This window comes from Nuphar pumila, chromosome 3 (genome assembly GCF_984573655.1).
Source record: "Nuphar pumila chromosome 3, dmNupPumi1.hap1.1, whole genome shotgun sequence".
NCBI classification, from domain to species: domain Eukaryota; kingdom Viridiplantae; phylum Streptophyta; class Magnoliopsida; order Nymphaeales; family Nymphaeaceae; genus Nuphar; species Nuphar pumila.
Genome location: NC_143251.1, coordinates 108,498,157 through 108,518,528, shown reverse-complemented (window position 1 = coordinate 108,518,528; position 20,372 = coordinate 108,498,157). Strand labels below are relative to the sequence as shown.

General features: G+C 38.7%; 2 protein-coding genes across 5 annotated transcripts; one reads left to right on the top strand and one right to left on the bottom strand.

Annotated features, from left to right (window-relative positions):
- Positions 1 to 407: 407 nt before the first annotated feature.
- LOC149843248 (uncharacterized) lies at positions 408 to 6,703 on the top strand. Of its 2 annotated transcripts, XM_089999673.1 has the most exons (5): positions 408 to 912; positions 4,639 to 4,736; positions 5,046 to 5,315; positions 6,245 to 6,287; positions 6,375 to 6,703. In XM_089999673.1, exons 1-5 carry the CDS (start codon positions 749 to 751, stop codon positions 6,463 to 6,465), a joined length of 666 nt encoding a protein of 221 aa, XP_089855799.1. In that variant the 5' UTR covers positions 408 to 748; the 3' UTR covers positions 6,466 to 6,703. The 2 variants fall into 2 exon arrangements, with proteins under 2 accessions (XP_089855799.1, XP_089855800.1); XM_089999674.1 differs by lacking the exon at positions 6,245 to 6,287.
- Positions 6,704 to 7,548: 845 nt separating this feature from the next.
- LOC149843247 (quinolinate synthase, chloroplastic-like) lies at positions 7,549 to 19,839 on the bottom strand. Of its 3 annotated transcripts, none has more exons than XM_089999670.1 (8): positions 19,635 to 19,839; positions 18,668 to 19,474; positions 16,493 to 16,777; positions 15,657 to 15,875; positions 15,253 to 15,432; positions 12,942 to 13,448; positions 8,126 to 8,287; positions 7,549 to 8,040 (listed from the first exon to the last, which is right to left on the bottom strand). In XM_089999670.1, exons 2-8 carry the CDS (start codon positions 19,427 to 19,429, stop codon positions 7,897 to 7,899), a joined length of 2,259 nt encoding a protein of 752 aa, XP_089855796.1. In that variant the 5' UTR covers positions 19,430 to 19,474; positions 19,635 to 19,839; the 3' UTR covers positions 7,549 to 7,896. The 3 variants fall into 3 exon arrangements, with proteins under 3 accessions (XP_089855796.1, XP_089855795.1, XP_089855798.1); XM_089999669.1 differs by having other exon boundaries at positions 19,658 to 19,839; XM_089999672.1 differs by lacking the exon at positions 15,657 to 15,875 and having other exon boundaries at positions 19,658 to 19,839.
- Positions 19,840 to 20,372: the final 533 nt, after the last annotated feature.

The window sequence follows — 20,372 nt, the reverse complement described above, 5'->3', positions numbered from 1 at the left end:
CTTAAAGTTCATGAACTAGTGACAAAAATATTTTATATCATGAAGTATGGATGGTTGAAGTGTTTGGCTTGCAAGCAATAAACTAGGAGTTTGAATCCATTTGTTTACAACTTCGAAACATTTTAATTATTTTATAAATGTTTATCGACGAAGAAAAGATGGTTTTTTTTCAGGGAATGGGGCATTTCATTGGTTATGTATGAACATAAAAAATCAGACAATGATATAACAATTAGATGAAAAGAGAGCAAAGCTTCTTTCTTAGGCGGGGACAAGATTCAAACCTGCAATCTTCAGGGCATGAGTATGATGAGTCGATCATTTTTATCGAGCATAATGATGCAAATCAGGCTTTAATGAGTTTTATTTATGAAATGCCAAGCGTCTTATCCGACTGTGAGGGATCGTCTGGTCGAGTAGAGAAAGTTGGTTATAGTGATCGGGGAGTGCTCTCAAACACCCTGTTCGATCTCTACTTGGCTCGTTTACCAGCTCTTCGGGGTCGATCGACCGTCGTCTAAAACGGCGACCCAAAATGTGGAATTTCATACGCTATCTTCAAAATATCTCCGTTAAATTTCCCTTTAAAACGTCTACCTTTACGGCATCAGTTCAGCCTTTTTTTCATGCTTTCTCTCCGAGAGGCAGTGGTGGTGCTGTGGGGAAGGGGAAGGCTGAGTGATGGCGAGAGAAGGAGAAGAAACGAAGGAAAGGAAGGCTGTTGTTGGGGGATCCCACCTTCGAGGAGATGGAAAACGGGAGGATCAGGTGCGTGGAGACGGGGCACGAGATGCCCGCCAAGGACGCCTACGTCTACAAGCTCAGCAAGCGATGCCGATTGGCCCTCATCGACCTCGCCCTCTCCCAGAGGAAGCCTCCCCTCAACCTCTTCAAGCAAGACCCTCTCTCCAGGTACCCTCCTCCTTTTTTGGCGTTTTCGGCGAAAATGCTCGAGCTTTTTTTTTATCTTGTTTGGTGATTTTTGGGACTTGGGTGTTGCTGCCTTTGTGATTACAAGTTGGGTTTTGGTGTTAATTTGATGCCGAACTGATGCTAGTGTCGGTTTTTTGTTTTTTTTTGTCCTGTTTGGTGATTTTTTGGGACTTGGGTAGTGTTGTCTTTGTGATAACAAGTTGTGTTTTGGTGATGCCGAATTGATGCTATTGTCGGATTTTTTTTAGTCTTGTTTGGTGATTTTTGTGACTTGGGTGTTGCTGTGTTTGTGATTACAAGTTGGGTTTTGGTGATAATTTGATGACGAATTGATGCTAGTGTCGTTTTTTTTTTCTTGTTTGGTGATTTTTGAGACTTTGAGTGTTGCTGTGTTTGTGATTACAAGTTGGGTTTTGGTGATAATTTGATGCCGAATTGATGCTAGTGTCTTTTTTTTCGGGCATTTAATGCGTTCTTCCAGTACAGATTCCATTTTTTGGTGATCTTGTGTGCTTCGTTTTCTCTGTGGGTAAATAAGAGGAATAATCTTTAGTGATTAATTGCCATAATCATGGGACTTGCTGTTTACTGATTCCGATTTGCTTGTTGTCATTTAAGTTAGTGTGGTCCTCAATAGCGTGGGATGTTTTGCAAATTGGTTACTTCAACAAGAAACTGTCTGACAGTGCAGTGTTGGTGGATAAAGTTGATTGGATTGGTATTAAAATGTACGCGCGCACGTGTGGATGAATATTGGACAAAGAAGCGTTTTAGGTTGCCTTAATTTACTTGCGTTTGGATTCTGATCCTTCCTAGTTTTTTGATATATTGTTTTCTGCTTAATTCAGTTAATTAGATGTCTATGTCTATGTAATTCTGGTACTGGTATTAGTTATGGAAGTGGTGAAACTGTAACAATTGGTACAAGAAAGAATGTCTTGAATACTAGTATTCACTATATGATTCTAATGCTGCAAGAGTGATCAGCTTGTGTTAGATGTTTAGTGCAAAAAATGTACAATCAGGAAACAAACTGTACGCGCACCCACATGCCAAAACTGCACTGATTGCTTTATTCACTTACCTAGGGAAATTATCAATCATTTCACTCATTAAAATAACACCAAAGCTTCCAGCATACCCTTTTCCCATTCTCGATGCTAACAGATAGTAATCTGTAGTTAAGGGGAGCTCTCTGTCTATTACTGTTAATGAGTGCACCTTTGCAGCTACTCTTTCCCTGTGTTTGTTAAGTACATTGAGGGTAGACTCTTGTTTGGACCTCGAGAACCTTCTTTTATTTCTCTCTGAGAAATTCTAATCTTTAGTATCAGAAACTGTGATTTAAGACCCAAAATCTGAACCTTGCAAGCCTTCATGAAACAGATACTAGTTGTGGTTACCATAAATTTCTATAGGATCGTATCTTGTTTACATTAAAGAAGTCATTGACACAGTCAATAGAAGTAAGAGGAGCTAGGTGCATCTGTAAGAGATCCCAATCCTTGGACCGCTGATTCCAGAAATATCAGTCCCTGGCCAAGTTTTCTGTGCACAAAAATAACTTTCTCCTGGACTTTCCCATGAATGAACAGTAAACAAGAGAAACCAAAAAGCTGGAAGTAGTCGCAATCTCCATGTGTTCCTTTAAGCCAATGCAATTTCCCAAGAGGGTGATCCCTGAGTAATATAGAATAATGATGTGGACCTTCAAATCAGGGCAAACAATTCTGAATGAAAACTGAAAAGACGAGAATAACAAAGTAGATGAATGATTGGTTCCTCATTGCATTGGCTGGCTCATAGCACACTTTGTGGCTGGCCACATAGACCTCCTTCTTCTTCAGATTTAATTGGGTTAATGAAATACCCAATGCCATACTCCTCAAAAATCAGTAGCGTGGATGCTGGTATGATTATCCATATCCTTGATGCAATTCAGATGGATAACCAACCTATATCCTATATGTTTTCAGCCCTAATGACTATTATGTTCTAGAAAACCAATTTCCCCTACTTAGATCATTCCCTTTGCACTAAACCAATGAATTTCATGTCTAATGTTCTGTCTGTCTTCTTAGGAATGAAGAAAATATACTTGATTTTACAAAGGAATGCTAGCTGAAAAAATGCTTCATTGGTGTTGTCCTCTTTGACGACTCTCTAGCTTACCAATAGAAACATGTCAGTATTTTATATGTTGCCAGGAATGAAGAAAATAGCCATGAGTTACAAGTGGATGCTAGCTAAAAAATGCTTCATTGTTGTGTCAATTTTTTATAGGTTCCCAGGAATGAAGAAAATAGGCATGAGTTACAAGTGGATGCTAGCTAAAAAATGCTTCATTGCTGTGTCAATTTTTTACAGGTTCCCAGGAATGAAGAAAATAGGCATGAGTTACAAGTGGACGCTAGCTAAAAATGCTTCATTACTGTAATCATTTGACACTTCATTTAGTCAATCAATCTGATCCTTTTTTCACAAGAGAATAACAAGTACTTCAATGGAAGATCCCCTGTTTTGCACCAAAATATGCACACAACCATCATTCTTTTCAAGATTGGTATAAATGATCTTTTCGTCGCACTCGTCTATAGCTTCCCCTGAATTGAGAGCCGGATGGCTCTGATATTCTTCTCAAAGTTAAATACAAGGGGACACGGCTTCTCCATTTACTTTTAAGCTAGTGGCAACAACAAAAATCTTCCAAAGTAAGCGACCATATGGTCACCAGATTAATTTCTTATTACATCTATACAAGTCCTCAACATCATCGGGCCTCACATCTGCATCTACGTGGGAGTGGGTGAGTGAGTGAGTGTGTGCGTGTACTTGGAAAAAAAAATCATGGATGGGCAATTCCCTAGGTGTTGAAAGTTTTTGCTTTACTGTTTAAAGTCTGACATAATTGTTACTATGATATGCAAAAATATTTATTTAAAAAAACATGAAATGTTGTTTTTTCCTGAAAAGGTTTTGGAAATCTAATTATTAAAATTTGATTCACTTTTTCCAAGAAAATGGAGAAGGCCAAAGTTCTCTTGCTAGTATTTTCAAGCATATTAATGAAATTATAAATAGTTCCATATCCCATTCTTCGTCAGTTCTTGCAAGGAAATTTCTTAGAAAGAGACTCGAAATGTTTGGCCTTGGCAAAGTCTAGATAAAATCATAAAAGATCTCTCTATATATAATGGTATATATTTGCTACAGTTGATCGCATGTAAAATTGACCTAGCTTTTTTCTTTTCTTTTTTTAAGTTTTGGGTAATTCTAACCCTATATATGTGATCTACATGATCCATTTAGTGGGGATCGGCTTTTGGATCACCAAGTTCCTGCATGTAAGCTGGTTTTCTCCAGTGATTCAAAAATTGGCAGATGTAAATGCACCAAAAATTCCTGATTAAAATAAACATATTTTCATCAAAAAACGCAATCCAGGGTCGATCTTGTAATAAATTGGCTATGCTAAACATATCTATGGTGTCAGATTGAGTCAGAACAACTTGCACCTATGAGATCCCAGGTCGGTTGTACCTACATTCAGCTGTAGCAATAAATGTAATGTTATTTCAATTCTTTCCAGGAACTGAAGGTTGTGGGGAAACTTCTAGTGAATGTATTACTTACACATGTTCCTTAAATTGAGGATGCAACACTATTTTTTATGCTTATTTGTATGCTTCTTTCATTTTGTTGCAGGTCAAAGTTAATTTGCAAACTAACAGGGGATACAATCAATAAGTCTGAAGAACATATTTGGAAACACATAAATGGAAAGCGATTCCAGAATAATCTAGGTTTGTCATTTGCTTCACATCTTTGAGTCTTTCTCATTAAATATTGGGATTGTCTTTCTATATACAAGGCTTTATGTAGTCTTCTCTTCCATATAACTGTGGGACCTAGTTATTATCCTTTGGTGCCAGTTCACTGGATAGTAGTTGAAGACTTGAAGTTTGCTCTTTTAGTCTATGATTTTGAGGCTCAACTGGGAATTTCATTCTTGATATTCAGATGTTTAAAATATTGAAGCATGACTCCTCCACTCTTTCAAAAGAAACATTGAAGAATGACAATAATATTCGTTTTACTGTGTGTTATTGCAGCACAAGAAGAAAAGCTGTCCACTGCACAGAATAATAATAAGGTAAACAATCATCTGCAGCCAAAAGAAAATGGTGCCAAGAAGGAAAAAAAGAAGATGGTTTGCAGGGATGACGTGCGAGTAACAGATTCTGCAGATGTGAGTAGCGATACAGATGAGCCTGATTTCGGGGAGCTTCATGTCGGAAATCGCTGGGACTTTGATGATGGAAGAGATAGGTGGGCCTCTTGTGCGAGCTCAGATCATGGGACTGATGATGAGGATGAAACAGGTGTGCTGACCTGTGTTCTTCCTTCCTCTTAGATAACAATTAAATATAAATAATTCTTTTATAGGTATATTTAAACAGAATTTGGATTAATCAATTTGCAAGATAAAAATGAATATTTGATATAATGACAAGTAGCTTGAAGCCTGGGAAACTTAACATTGTCTCCTATAGATGTTGCTTTTCAATCTTCTTTGATTTACTTGTGATACCTAAAACTGTCTGGTTTCGTTCATGTTTTGTAAATTGCACTTTGACATGGGCCATGTTGAAAAGCCCTCTTGAGTTTTTCATTAGAAGTCTTATTGATGTCCAGAATAGACTAAAGCCACAAGGATGACAAGATGCTATTCAGAATGTTGCAATTGATGTCTCTATCAATGGACATTTAGCTATTGTGTTCGTATCTCTTGCTACATCCGTGTGATAGTTGCCATTTTTTTTCTTCAAGACTGAAAAATTTCATTCTTTTCTCCCAAAAAAGAAAAGACTGAAGAATTTCATAGCATTTTAGGATTGTTGAATTTGTGTTCTCCCTACTGAAAATGTATTTCTTGTTGGTTATTGTTTATTGGTTGTTAATGGAGACACCAGATTTAAGTTATTTCAGCCAGTCTTGGAAACTGGAATTTCACAAAAGCCGCAGCTGAGATTATCTATCATCCTATCACCTACCGTTATGTGCTATTCATAGTTGACTTGCACACTGCAAGCTGTCTGGGACGATGCACTGAATAACAATGGAAACTTGGATCCCCAGAAAATTTGTGGAAAATGCTGGATGACTACTTGTCGATGGTTCTTTATTGATCGGTCAATGGTCTGAGTGGATTTAATACTTATACTGCATCTATTTTGGTTCCTTATGCTTTTCTTTTTTATTTTTGAAAATATGTTTTGGATCTCATTCTGAACCACTGTACACTGTTCAGAACAAGAAAAATCAGAATCGCTTTCACTGGACCTTGCTAAACGGTAATTTCGTCACTTATTAGTCATTAATATATGTGTAGTCGTGTTCAGGGCAGTCCCTTACTCTGTTAATGCTTCATTCTGTATCAGAACAAAACGAATGTCGGTGGCAGTTGGGCCCAGCAGCTTTGCCTCAAGGAAGAAGAAAAGTAAGGTAGAAGGGAACAAGTCCCCCAACTGAGTTGTAACAAGACTTGTAGGGCTTGAAGTGACAAAGTGCAGGCTTCTCAACTAAGCAGAGGTCAATTGCTGGCTTGAAGAGAAAAGTATGCCAATATGATGTAATTTGTGTTGTGCTCTTCATGGACCACTCTTATAAAAGCATTCACTGCTTCAAAGATTATGCCGACTGTAGCAGTGGCAGTGCTAATTCCCTGATTATTCTTGGAAGATAGCTAAGAATTTAGTTTTGTTGCAAATTGGCAGATTTTTTTTTTGGGCGAAAAAGTGTTTGTTCTGTGGGTACAATTAGCACAATAATATGAACAAATAGCCAGAGTTGCCAATCTAGGGACCTGATTTTGGATCAGCCAAGCTTGACTTAGTAATTTAGGTGGGATGATATGCTCGATCATGCATGCGTAAGAAAATATTTAAAAAAAATAGAAAAAGAAAATAAAAAGAAGCATCTATAAGAAAAAACCAAAAAATCACAAAAAAAATAAACAAATACGACCCACTTGAGTCGACCTAGGATGAGTCAACACATGACTAATAAGGTCTGAACAAATCATGCTTATAGTGTTTTGATCAAGACTTGGCTCAGTCATGGGTTCCCTTTGGCCTAGTCAAACAAGTCATGATACAAGCTTCCTCAAATCTTAGCAAAACCAACTTTAGGCTTTGATTCATTGGAGAGCCCCAAACCGAGCAGAGTCGAGTTCACCCATAGTTACCAAAAGCGCCTAGGCACACCGGAAGCATGCTTCCGTAGTGAGATCCAACATGCTTCTGATGAAATTGTCAAGCATACTTATAGTGTTTTGAGAGCCCCAAATCGAGCAGAGTCGAGTTCACCCATAGTTACCAAAAGCGCCTCAGAAGCGGGCTGCGATAGCGGCATTTCCATAGTTATCAGAAGGGATAGGCACCCCGAAAGCGTGCTTCCTTAGTGAGATCCAACATGCTTTTGATGAAATTGTCAAGCATGCAAGTAGCTACTAGAGAGAACCAAACCAGTGATGTGGGAAAACCTTTCTCCAGCCCGTAAGAACCAATGTAGGAGTGATGCATTCCCCAGTGCAAAATCCAGAATGACCGAGTAGGGTCACAAAATATCTCAATTGAATTTCTGAACTATAGAAATAGCTACAACAGAGAATAAGCAGTGATGTGGGAGGAAAACCTTGACTGCAACCTGCAAGAAACAATGTGGGAATATCTCTTAACATGGTGTCCCAAGAATGGGATGCGGCCAAGATTAGCGGTAACATTCTCAAGGCAATCATGTGAGAATTACATGATTTGCTATGTATAAGCAAACATAAGAGCACATTGATGAGAACATGATTGTTTATACACTCATTTCAAAATTGTGATAACAGACATACTTTTCCAAGGTACTGCTGTATCAGACTACTGAACCGTTTAGGCTTGATCAAATTTGACATGCTCACTTCTGCATATCATCTTCAACATGGGATGAAGTTGCCTTGCTTATGCCCTGAAATTTCTCAAATTCTTGAGGTTCAATCTTCACAATGCATCTCTGATGAAGTATATGATTGACAAGATTTTCTGGCAATTCACCATTTGCCTGTAAAAAGTGATGTGGCTAATTTTTAGTACAAAATAAAAATAAACGCAAATACCAAAGTTTTGGCTTTGCAGACAAAACTTACCTGGAAGTGTCTCATGTGCAAAATTGGCTCGCATCCAAGAGATGCGACAGATTTTCCATTTGGCATGTATCCATCGAATCTACTAGCTTCATAGGGTGAGAGTATATTTTCTTTGTCAGGAAGAAGGTGGCACACTCTAAGAAGAGAGCTAAGAGAATTCATCTGCAAGCCACATAAAAATAACAGATCAAAAGATTGCTACCAGGAAATGGACACCAAAGAAAAGCAAGCTAATTAAAAAAAAGCCTTTTTAGAAAAATCTGAGGTGTTACAAGAAATAACCTGGCAACAGGTAATTCTAAAATGGGAATTTCCGTTAAATTGTGCACAGAATGCTTTAGAGAGTATAAACTGATGGGAAATGAGAAATCTTGGATTAGGCCACAAACCTGTGATCCAGAGGTGGATCTTGCATCAGTTAGATGTTAATAATGCTTTTATGCATGGTTTTCTAAAAGATGTTTTCATGTTCAACCTCCTGGATTTGAGACTAAACAAATTTCTAACTATGTATGCAAGTTGAACCGTGTGTATATGCTAAAATAAGCTCTTAGAGCATGGTTTGAACGTCTGAATGTCTATGTTGTTCGGGGTCAACGAGTTGAGGCCAAGTCCGTCCTCGTTTTGGACTCGATCAACGTTGATCGAGTCCAAAAATGTCCATTTTTTGAAATATGTTTTGGATCTGGGTCGGGTCCGGATCTAGACCTGACCCAGATCCAAAATTTATTTTGAACCCTAAAAGGGGTTTACGACAGGGGGAGGGGCTTACCCTGTCGATTTTGCCTCCCCCAGTCCCCTGCAACTTCCTCACGCCGGCGATCCACTCCGACGACCGTAGCCGCAGGCGACGCCAACCACCGTCTCCCCCTTTCCTCCGTCAACAAGTATGCCCCCCCATTCCCACTCTCTCCTCTTCGTCCGGCAGGGGGCTCCCCCTTCCTCATTTTCTGGCAGGTGGCGGAGCCCCTTGCCAGAAAAAAAAATGAGGCAGGGTGCTCTGCCCCTGCCTCGTTCTCATTTTTCGGCAGCCCCCCTCCCTACACCCTCTGCTCGCAGAAGAGGGGTCCCTGTGCCTCCGATTCACAGAGGAGGGGCTCGGCCCCTCCTCGTCTCTCATTTGTCCAGTAGGGGTAAGAAGGAGGGGTGGGGGAAGGAGGGGGCTCGACTGACAGGCCGAGCCTTGCCCCGTCAAACAGAAGGGAAACGAGGAGGGGCTTGACCCCTCCTCGTTTCCATTTTGTTCGGCAAGTGTAAGAAGGAGGAGGGGGGGAAGGAGGGGGCTCGACTGAAAAGCCGAGCCGAGCCTTGCCCCGCCTGACAGAAGGGAAACGAGGAGGAGCCGAGCCCCTCCTCTATGAATCGAAGGCAAAGGGAGGGGCCGAGCCCCTCTTCTGCGAGCAGAGGGTGCAAGGAGGGGGGGGGGGCTGTTGCTTGGCCCCTCCCTTTGCCTTCGATTCACAGAGGAGGGGCTTAGCCCCTCCTCATTTCCCTTCTGTCCGGCGGGGCAAGGCTCAGCTTGGCCTGTCAGCCGAGCCCCCTCCTCCGTCTTACACCTACTGGGCACCCCTGCCAGAAAAAATAACGAGGCAACGGGCTCTGCCCCTGCCTCGTTCTTATTTTTCAACAGCCCCCCCCCCCCTTGCACCCTCTGCTCGCGGAAGAGGGGCTCATCAAGGTTCAGCAGGGGTTTGAATTAGAAGATTCTATTTTATTTACTTATTTTCTTTTCAGTTTTCACTTTTCAGATATAATGGCAAGTTCTAGCGGTAGTGTCAATACATTTGGTTTAAGTTCTAACCCTGAATTAGAAGATTCTCAGCCACTTTGGAGGCTTGTGACAAAAGGGATAAAAGCTGGTGGTGGTGGTGGGAATGTGCAGTTTCATTGTAATCTATGTAGGACTGTTTTCACAGGTTCTTATACGCGTGTGAAAACACATCTTTTGCATATTCGTGGTCAAGGAATTAGGGCATGTTCTGGGGTTGACAAAGACATGTTAAAGCAATTAAAGAAAGAACAAGAGGAAGCTGAAAAGAAGAAAATTGCAGAGATCATAAATTATTCGATTAATCTGTCTTTTCCTATTGCTAGTGATATATAAGAAGAGCTTTTAAAGAAAAGAAAGATGGAAAGCAATAAAACAATACAAGCGTCATTCAAAAACATGGCAAGAGTAGAAATTGATAAAAAGATTGGTCGATTCTTTTACTCAAGCTCAATTCCTTTTAATGTAGCTAGAAGTCCATACTGGAAAGATATAATTACATCTTTGGCTAATTGTAATTTGAGTGGTTATGTGCCTCCTAGTTCAGAAAAACTAAGAACAGTCATTCTTGCAGAGGAAAAAAATAGAATTGAAGACTTGTTAGAGACCAAAAAATTTGCATGGAAACGACATAGAGTGTCGATTGTTTCTGATGAGTGGACTGATATACAAAGGCGACCACTGATAAACTTCATTGCTTACTCACTTAATGGGGCAATCTTTTTGAAGACTATTGATGCATCTGGAGAGTATAAAGATGTTGAATATTTAAAGAGATTATTTGTCGAAGTGATAAAAGAAGTGGGTAAAGAAAGTGTGGTGCAAATCATTACTGACAATACTCCAGTTTACAGTCGTGCAGGAATGAATTTGGCAAGTGAAGATATATATTCATATATTTTTTGGACTCCTTGTGCAACACACAGTTTAAATTTGGCACTTAAGAGTATATGCAATTCATCAAAAGATGATGTACATGCATATGAAATGTGCTTATGGATTGAGAAAATAGAGCATGATGTTCGAAATATTAGAAATTTTGTTGTAAACCATCATCATGCCCTTTCTATATTTAATAGGCATTCTGATCTCAAGTTACTGAAAGTTGCTGAAACTCGTTTTGCTTCTCTCATTGTTTTGATGAAAAGAATTAAGCAACTCAAGAATGCATTGATGATGATGGTGGCAGATCAAGATTGAGATTTTTATCGTACTGAAAATGATGTCAAGGCTCAAGCTATCAAAAAATGCATCTGTGATGATTTTTGGTGGGATAAAATTACATATTTTGTTGAATTTATAGAGCCTATTTGGAAAATGTTGAAAAAAGTTGACAGATGTATCCATGCCTCATAGAATTTATGAAATGTGGGACAATATGATTGAAAAAGTTCAAAGTATCATTTTTAAACATGAGAAGAAAGACATTGCACTTCATGATTCAGAATTTTACAATCATGTGCATTCAATTTTAGTGAAAAGATAGGATAAAAGCAATACACCTTTGCATTGCATGGCACACTCTCTCAATCCAAAATACTATGCAAAAAAATGGTTGACAGCAGGTGTTGGTCGTGTTTCTCCAAATGAAGATCCTGAGATATCAAAAAATAGAATGATATGTTTGGGAAGACTTTTTAATGATCATCACATGTTTAAGGTTGTAAATAGTGAGTTTGACAAGTTTTCTATTGGGAGATTTGATTCTTTAGCCGCACTCGTGGCAAGGGACGAGGAAGATCCCCTTAATTAGTGGGGTAACATATGGATCAGAGACACCAAATCTTCAACGTCTTGCAATGAAGTTGTTATCCCAACCTGCTACATCATCTTGTTGTGAAAGAAATTGGAGTACATATGCTCAAATTCACAACATTAAAAGAAACAAACTCACTAGTAAAAGAACTCAGGATTTGGTTTATGTTCACTCTAATCTACGATTAATTTCTCGCCGCACCAAAGAAGAGTATATGTACTTTTTTTTCTTTGTATTCAAAGTTTGTATTTAAATATTTGTATTCAAAGTTTTAAGTTAGATACTAATATAGTCATTTTTTGATGCAGTTGTAGACCATCCAAGAATTGGGATGTAAATACAGAAGATTTTGACTTGGAGGGAGAACATAATTTGCATACTCTCAACATAAACTACATTGATCCTGTTCTTCCCTCAAATTCAGACGATGAGGCAAATTTATGATAAATTTTGTTGTTTATCACACTCACAAGCTTCTTTATGTGTTATATTTTGGTAAGTTTGTGTTGTTAAGAATTGTTTTTTTATTTTTGCTTTAAAATTTACAATCTTTATGTGTTAATTTATTGTTATATATATATATATAGCCGAGTCCCCGTGTCCGAATTTTTTGAAATTGCGCCGCACCCATGTCGCACCCGCACCCATGTGACATAGACAATAACTGGTAGTTCTTCTGATGAAGTTCATAAGTTGATTGTTGATTTTGGAAAAGATTTTTCCATTAAATATCTCGGCTCACTTCGATATTTCCTGGGTGTAAAGGCAGTTCCTACTCATGATGGTATAATTTTATTTCAACGTAAATATATTGTTGATATTTTAACTAGAGAAGGTATGATGGCAGCTAAATCTAGTCAAGCTGTTCTCACTAGAGACAGTGGTGACAAAAATGATTGTGAAAAAGGGGGCAACAATAAACCGAAAAAGAGACCATTAATTAAAATTTTGCCAGAATGGTCAGAGAGCAAGCAACTATACAAGAGCAATCATGACCATAGCCATTGTATTAGACATGCACGGGTTTCCAGTAATTAAACATGCAAAATATGAAATAAACCTAGCAAATCCATAACAGATGCCATCAATCTGGTAGCTTATATAAATTACAGCAGGTTTATGCATTGTATTAGGCAGATCTCAGTCTATCCAGGATGTGGTTCTCATATTCATTAATAACAAAAAATGAACATTTTCATCAAGCTTAAATCAAAGAAGACTTGGGACTTATAAATAAAATACCAAATTCAGTAATGTGACTTTTACTATACTGCTAGGAGAAAAGAACCCACCTTCATATACGGACAGGAAGCACATCCACCATGAATAGAGCAACCTTCTCCAGCTGTCACTCCAGGAACAACACTCAGATTAGTAAAATCATTAGAGCTGAAGCCACTGGAGGAGGGCAATGGTGTCACCCGTGACACTGAATCTAAAGAAACAGGAAACACAATCTCCACCTCGATCTTAGTCTTTCTAGAGGACTCCTGAGAAGCCAACAACTTACAGACTGCTGCAACAATTGATGTTACCATTCCTGATTCTGTTCCTAAGACAAACTGAAGGTGATCATCTACATTTCTAGATAAAGCTTCTGTCACCCGTTGTTTGATGAAGTCCAGTATGTTTTGTGTGGAGCCCACAACACCCATTCCTCTTCTTTTTGCTTCCGTGGCTAGCGAAAACATTTCTCCCGGGACTTCAAAATGAGCTGTTAGAAATGCATCACAATAGCATTCTTTAATCCTTTCTACAACTTCGTTCCCAAAAAGGTCATGCACGATGCATGTTCCATCCTGATACAACAAAAAAACAATTAGAACAAGAAATTAAATTGACAGTTGGAAGCATTTAGGCAGCCCAATAAATCATGTATCAATAAAAAATATATAAGGTCTAGAAACAATATAGCACTACAAAGATACTAATTATAAGTTATTAATTCAAATAATATTTCTTGGCCATTGCTCGTCATCATCAAGCTTTTTCACAAGTACAAGGGGTAGGCTTTCCTTCCTGTATAAAGTTACAAATTCAATTACCTTACAATCTTTTATATCACCTCTCACTTCCTCTCTGCAAGTCTTCAATGGCCTTTTTGGAATTCATGTTATATAATCATGACAACCCTTCTTATCAATGCGAAGATTACTTTTCACACATCCAAACCATCTTAAATAACATCCTTTATTTTTTTTTCTTTTTAGAAATATGCCTAAATATTTTTCATATATTCTTTTTTGGTTTTATTCTTTTTTTTCTAATTCTGTACATCTAATGTAACACCAACATTTGCTCAACATGCGCTCTTTATTCTTGTCACATTTTAGTTGCCCAACACTCAGCTTCAAATAAGAGTGTTGGTTTTATCCCCCTCAAAACATATACAAAGTCCCCCTACAGAAAAAAAGAGGTCTTATAGAAGTCTTATGTAATCATCCTAATCCTAAAGACACTTGTTTATCACATGGCATTTTACTAGCATGTTACTGTTTTATTCAGACAACACAAATCCTATTAGTAATATATTCAAATTTACCATTGAGTTGTATCATAGATCCTAAGTATTGAAACTTTTGACATTGTTAAATTGCAATATTCTGTACCTTAATTATAACACATCCCTCACCTGCTTCCTTACTAAACTTGCACTCCATATAATTATTTTTTGTTTTATTAATTCCTAAATTAATTTTCTCCACTGTGCACCTAGGGTTGAATATGTGGTTGGATATCCAACTGCTAGTCATGTGCCTGACCTGAGATGCAGCCGGAGCTCAATAAGTTTTGGGCCAGACTAGCAAATGGGTTGTGTTCTAGATAGGAGCAAAATGAGAACTCAACTTAGCCTGGCCCGCTTTGGCATGCTTATTAGTCAGGTTTAAAGGGCTCGATCCAACCCAATAAGACCTGGGCATGACACAAACCTGAAAAAATGGGTCGGGCTTTCGGGGGGGGGGGGGGGGGGGGGGCTGGTTCTGGGTCTGGCTTGACCTGGGGCCCGTTACACCTCCAAAGTTCTAGTTTTCTCTGTACATCTTTTTTGTCTAAGCTACCAACACCCATTCAAAGGAAACTATTTTTGTTTTTGTTTTTCCACCAGCAAGCATGGAACAAGGGAGAAAAATAGTATCCCATCATCAAGCACCAAAGACAACATGGCCCTAGTTGAGGTTTTAAGTTCTTAACATGGAAAATTAGATGCTCATCTCAGAAAATGTTTTTCATCCTTCTATCCATCTTAGTTTTTCTTATTATGGGTCAATGACAATCTTCTACTGATACAGGTGGAGATCTTTTTGTTCTACTCAAGGAAATGATTGTCATAATTAAATGTTGAAGAGTATGTATATGTAACCTCAGCTGTTGGAAAAGAAAAAGTTGAGGAAGGCAAGGGAAAAAAACAGACTTCTAGGCAATTTGCTTAGATACACAACAATACAACCTGATAGAAAGAGAGCTTCCTTTTTGTGTAATCACAATGATAGAAACATGATTTGTCAAGAGAAAAGGCAAACTAGAAGGACAAACTCTTATACAAACAGTAGTCACTAATACTCTGTAGGATAACAAAATTTCTCAAGTGCAGAGATGGCTCACTTTATAGTAGCGTAGCTGACGTAACAATGAACGTATGGAGTTCTTATCATGCTTGGGATGTATCTGAGCAATTTCTTCATTTGTCATGGAAGCCATTTGGTGAAACAACTCTGCTATATTGGCACCCATGTAAGAGTCAGGACCATACCAAATGTTGAGATCTGGAATCTGGGCAGATGCCTGAAATTGAAAAGAAGAGTATATGAATCAAGTAGGTCTCCAGGAATAAAATTCATTCTCAATTTCTCATAAATAATCTCCAAAATAATATTCATTCTCATAAAATTCAGCAACCTAAAATAACACAACAATGGATGCTCAAGGGCAGTCCATGTACTCATAAAACCTACATAACTTTGGAGCATTACAACGAAAAATGTAAAAATATTACTAATATTACTAACCTGCAGCATCGTTTGCACCACATTGGAAGAAGTACATGTAATTGTTGGCACAATTTCATGAGAATGCGCTTTTGTCTGTAATGATGTATTTATATAGACCAGGTGCAGCGAAGGAGGTGATCTAGAAGCTTCTTCTAAGAAATTCATATATGCAGGATTAGCAGCGGCATCAGCTAAGGAGCAACCAATCCTTTCATTTGACATCCTGTATACACCAACCTGCAGGAACACTAGCTATTTTGGTAAAGTAGTTCCTTTTCCATTAAGTGGGAGTCAAAGAAATAGCACAACATCCATACAAAGACTATATGGACAAACTCTCTATATTACTTGCATTAAACATCAAATAAGTGTATGTGCATGTGGAGAGAGAGAGAGAGAGAGAGAGAGAGAGAGAGAGAGAGAGATTAGAACATTTTCATTGTTTTTCTGTTATTCCCTTGTCCCTAATCCCACAAACTTGGAGAACCAAAATTTCCGGCTAAAGAAGGACGAGACTAAATTTTCTCTTTTTGATATTGTATTGCTATACACCCAAGACCTCATGGTATAGTCCATGAAAAATGTAAATGTGATATGAAGGATAATGTAGTGCTCCTCCTGCTCATGAGAACAGAATCACCCCACCATGGTATGGCCACTCTATATGGTGGGAGGGCACCCACAATGCATGCTTTGAATGCTTGCAGCTTGTAAGAAAAACATACAGACAACCAATAAAACCTTGAACAAGGGAAACATGTAAATCAAATGAAATCAGAGTAATGAGAAAGAGAAAAGCTAGTACCAATAAAGGAGCTAGAAAATAGTAAGAATTAGTGCTAACAATGACATACCTTTTCAAAACCAGCTTGGTCAAGAATTGCACGAACATTTTCAGACATGAAATCAACACCAAGAACTGTGATAAATTGACAACCACTTTTTGCCATCTTGACAGCAGTATCTGCCATAACCAATGAATCAGATATGTGGATGTGTGGCCATTGATTTTGTGCAGCAGTTAAGACACCTTGCACTTCTGGATCCATATAAAAGTGTGCAACAATTCCAATTTTCTTCTCTCTAAGTACATTGACAAGCTCATTCACCTTTGATTCATCGGGCAACAAGAATCTCACCTGTCATTCCACTATGAAATAACTTAGATCTTGACTTGGTGAAAAACTGACTCAAAGCATAGGAAAGGACTATCAATCTTAGACCAGTGATCATTCCTAATCTCTACATCAAACTATGAATAAATACATATATTCAACACAAATAAAAAGAACAAAGTCATCATGCTGAAGTAAAATTATAAGAACTGCAGCATAGAATACTGCAGTGTAAACATTTGGAGAGAGAGTAAATACCAGGCTTGAGTTACTGACCTACCATTTCCTTCTATGATATAGCAACTATCAGCTTAACATAAGTACAGGAGTCATGGTTCACTTTCATGGCATATATTCATCACTGCATCTTTAGATTAGCTCAAATCTATGAATACTTTGTCAAATCCTGCAATTCTTTACACAAGTTCATACAAAAAGTATCTCTCTTTAACTCATCAAGTTTCAAATGAGCTTATCATAATATATAGTTCTCATGCAAATCCTCCAGAATAATTCAAAGACCAAGAAAATATTATAAATTTAATCTTCCAAATTGTTGATTCTTATGGTTTACAAGGATGAAAAAAATTAAGAAAAGTGTTGGATGTCTCCTCAAGGAAGTAAGCATGTCTAAATCAATAAGAGGTATGCACACGTTATAAACATTGTACTCACAACCAACAGAGAACACAAGTGGATTTGGAATATATGATTTCTGTGCATTAGAAAGAAATTGGATGTTACAAAAGGCTTCCCCTAATATGACCATAATCTGACATTATGCGTCTTATCTCCAGAACAGAAATACGTTGAAGTGAAAAAATATGAAAAACTGCTAGTATTAGTCATGCTCACATACATGCCTTGGCATGCCTCTTCGAGAATACATACCACAACATCTTGGCTGACTAGCATTGGAAAAAAACCACTCAAACAAATCTAGAGAGACCAGACAGAAACCCCTGATGCACATAGACTGTTAAATCCTAGAATTTTTTCTCTTCATTTGAGAACATGTTTATGATGTGAAAACATCTTTATGTGAAAAAGAAGGAAAAAAATTCCAAGAGGAAGGTCTTTCCCCCTTTCGAAAAAAAAGGCTAATGGATAATCCTGCTGAAGGATGTCTCATCGGATCAGAAAGCTAAATTTAGGTGTCATGTGCTTCTAACAATGGCTGAAATAAGGCTTGACGATGATTATGATGATACACTTCTTACCATAAAATGAAAATGAATCTTTGATGAATCCATAAGTCTAACCCAGTGGATGTTGGTTGGCATTATTCCCTATACAAATCGTTTGCCATAAAAAATTTACACTCTGCAGCTCTTCCAGATTTATAAATTTGATAAATATTAAAAGAAAAATTTAACACTACATACCCAAATAAGTTCTAACCCACCAAAAGAAAATTACAAACAAGGCACATACTAAGAAATGCATATATAACACCGCCCCATAATATATGAAACCAATAGACATCAAAACTAGGCAAGTATAAAACACATAAAGGCTTTGTTTATCGCATTTTCGGAGCACACAGACCGTACTGTGAACCAAACATGAGCAGAAACAGGAAGCATGAATTAAGTACCACATAATAAAGAATTTGTAGAACAGCCAACAATCAAAATATGGGTCAACTACTAATAGAATTCCATAAAATTTCGCTTGGTTGCCTTCCATTTCGAGGAATTTCACCCAACAAAACAAAACTAACAACAGATTAAGCAGAAAGGTATTCCGACAACACATACAACCCATCCACCAAATACAGCAAAGAGATAACTGCAACCCCAAAATCTTTCATGCATGTAGACATAAAGGAAGAAGATCAAGTCTAGCCAACACTCCAATTCAATCATTCCAGCGCTACACGATCTCAAACAGGCTCATGGATGACGAGCTCACCTGAGCTTCCGCGTAGCTCCCCTTCGCGCTAATTCCGCCCGCGCTCACGACCATCGAAGGGAAAGGTTCGAAGGGAGGCTTCCCTTCTCTCTCCATCAGAATTGCCTTGGTCTTCTTCTGCATGCTGATCAGAACATTGTGCCATGTATTGACCCTGGAGTGCGTATTACCACGCAACCCCACATTCAGTGATCCCAGATCCTCCGTCCTCAGCCGGAGCACTAACTCCGGGAAAGCGCCATCAAGGATATGAATCAAGCAAGCACAGAACCCCTTGGTGATCTCCGAATCGCTGTCGGCCGCGAACCGCATCCTCCCGCCACCATCCATCCTCGCACTAACCCAAACCTGAGCCGTGCAACCCATGACCCTGTTCGAAGGAACACGGTCCGAGTCGAGCAGAGAGGGAAGGAACGACGCATAGTGCAAGAGCCTCTTGACACGATCAAGGGGCTCGACCAACGACTCGAATTCGGAGACGAGGGCTTGCAGCTTGCAGAGCGGCAAGTCGTCGGCATCCAAGCAATCAGGAACCCCAAGAGGCCTCTCTGCTAAGGCCGAGCAAGAGAGGTGAGAGGGTTTCCTTTGATGGGTAGCGGTGTTCTCTTCCACCAACCTGCAGAAACCACGTTGTGAGCACTTTGAAGGAAACCCAAGTTGGGAAATCTTCGGATTCAGACGGTGGCTCCCGATCGTATACGAAATGGGTTTCGGCAATCCGGCCAAACACGATCCCCTCGTAGCTAAAGTAGCACGTTCCATCGATTCTTCTTCTCAAAAGTCAAAATTCAACTTGGTTTTTCTTTTCTGCGGAGAAAAAAAGAAAAAAACCAACATCCAAGAAAGAAAGAGCAATCATTTTCCTCTTGTTTTTCCTAATAACATGGATAGAAAAGAAACCAACATCCAAAGAAGGAAAGAACAATCATTTGTTTATTGTTTTTCTTGGCAAAAGTTAGCAAATCACCATGCATGGCTCATAGTACCAACCCGTAAAACAGAGATGACAGGAAATTGAGTTGAGGGTATCAAAATTTGAGGCCCTCCAAGTGCGCGACTACCTCTGCAAAAACGTTGCGTGTGATGGTTTGTGGTATACGTTTTGGTATGCATATATAGCAATACTGTGGGAGGAGGGGAAGAAAACAGAATCCGGACGTTAATATTTGTGCAATAACGGAACCGAAAGAGTGCCAACATGGTCTTTATGATATTAGTTGTTTAGGACCTGCACATGATAATGACTAAGACAATCGAGTGACATACTTGCATACATCATTCCAATGTCTCAGGTTGGTTTCTGGTCAGAAGGACATGTTTATCCATCGATGGGTACGGGTTGGGTTCAGCTACAGGATTACCGTAAGAGGAGGTGCCTTGGATCCTAGAAAATCATCTGGATCCTAAATTATTAAAACTAATAGAGGTGGTGGCAAGTGGTAGCCAAAGGGAGGACCATATTGGCGTTGAACCTGTTTGACGTAACGTGCGTTTCTTGGTTCAAGCGCTTTTTTGGTTATTGGGGAAAAGGAAAAAGGGTGAAAGCTACAGCAGAAAAGGGGTAGTACATTCCTCTTGTCCAATAATTATTTAAAAGCCTAACCAATAGTGGTCTACGCTCTGCACTATACATTATAAAAATTGACCAGTTTTTTTTTTTTTTTTTTTAAGTATGACTAAAAGTTTGTATATAAAATTGAAAACG

Bases quoted from the DNA above. Each gene is read 5' to 3' on its own strand.
- LOC149843248 (XM_089999673.1), top strand. From the start codon at position 749: ATGGAAAACGGGAGGATCAGGTGCGTGGAGACGGGGCACGAGATGCCC. The intron at 5,316-6,244 runs GTGTGCTGACCT...TACACTGTTCAG, and splicing joins TGATGATGAGGATGAAACAG to AACAAGAAAAATCAGAATCG. The intron at 6,288-6,374 runs GTAATTTCGTCA...ATTCTGTATCAG, and splicing joins TCACTGGACCTTGCTAAACG to AACAAAACGAATGTCGGTGG.
- LOC149843247 (XM_089999670.1), bottom strand. From the start codon at position 19,429: ATGGAACGTGCTACTTTAGCTACGAGGGGATCGTGTTTGGCCGGATTG. The intron at 15,876-16,492 runs GTATGTCATTGT...GTGTTCCTGCAG, and splicing joins ACCAAGCTGGTTTTGAAAAG to GTTGGTGTATACAGGATGTC. The intron at 15,433-15,656 runs GTTAGTAATATT...TTTCAATTTCAG, and splicing joins TGGTGCAAACGATGCTGCAG to GCATCTGCCCAGATTCCAGA.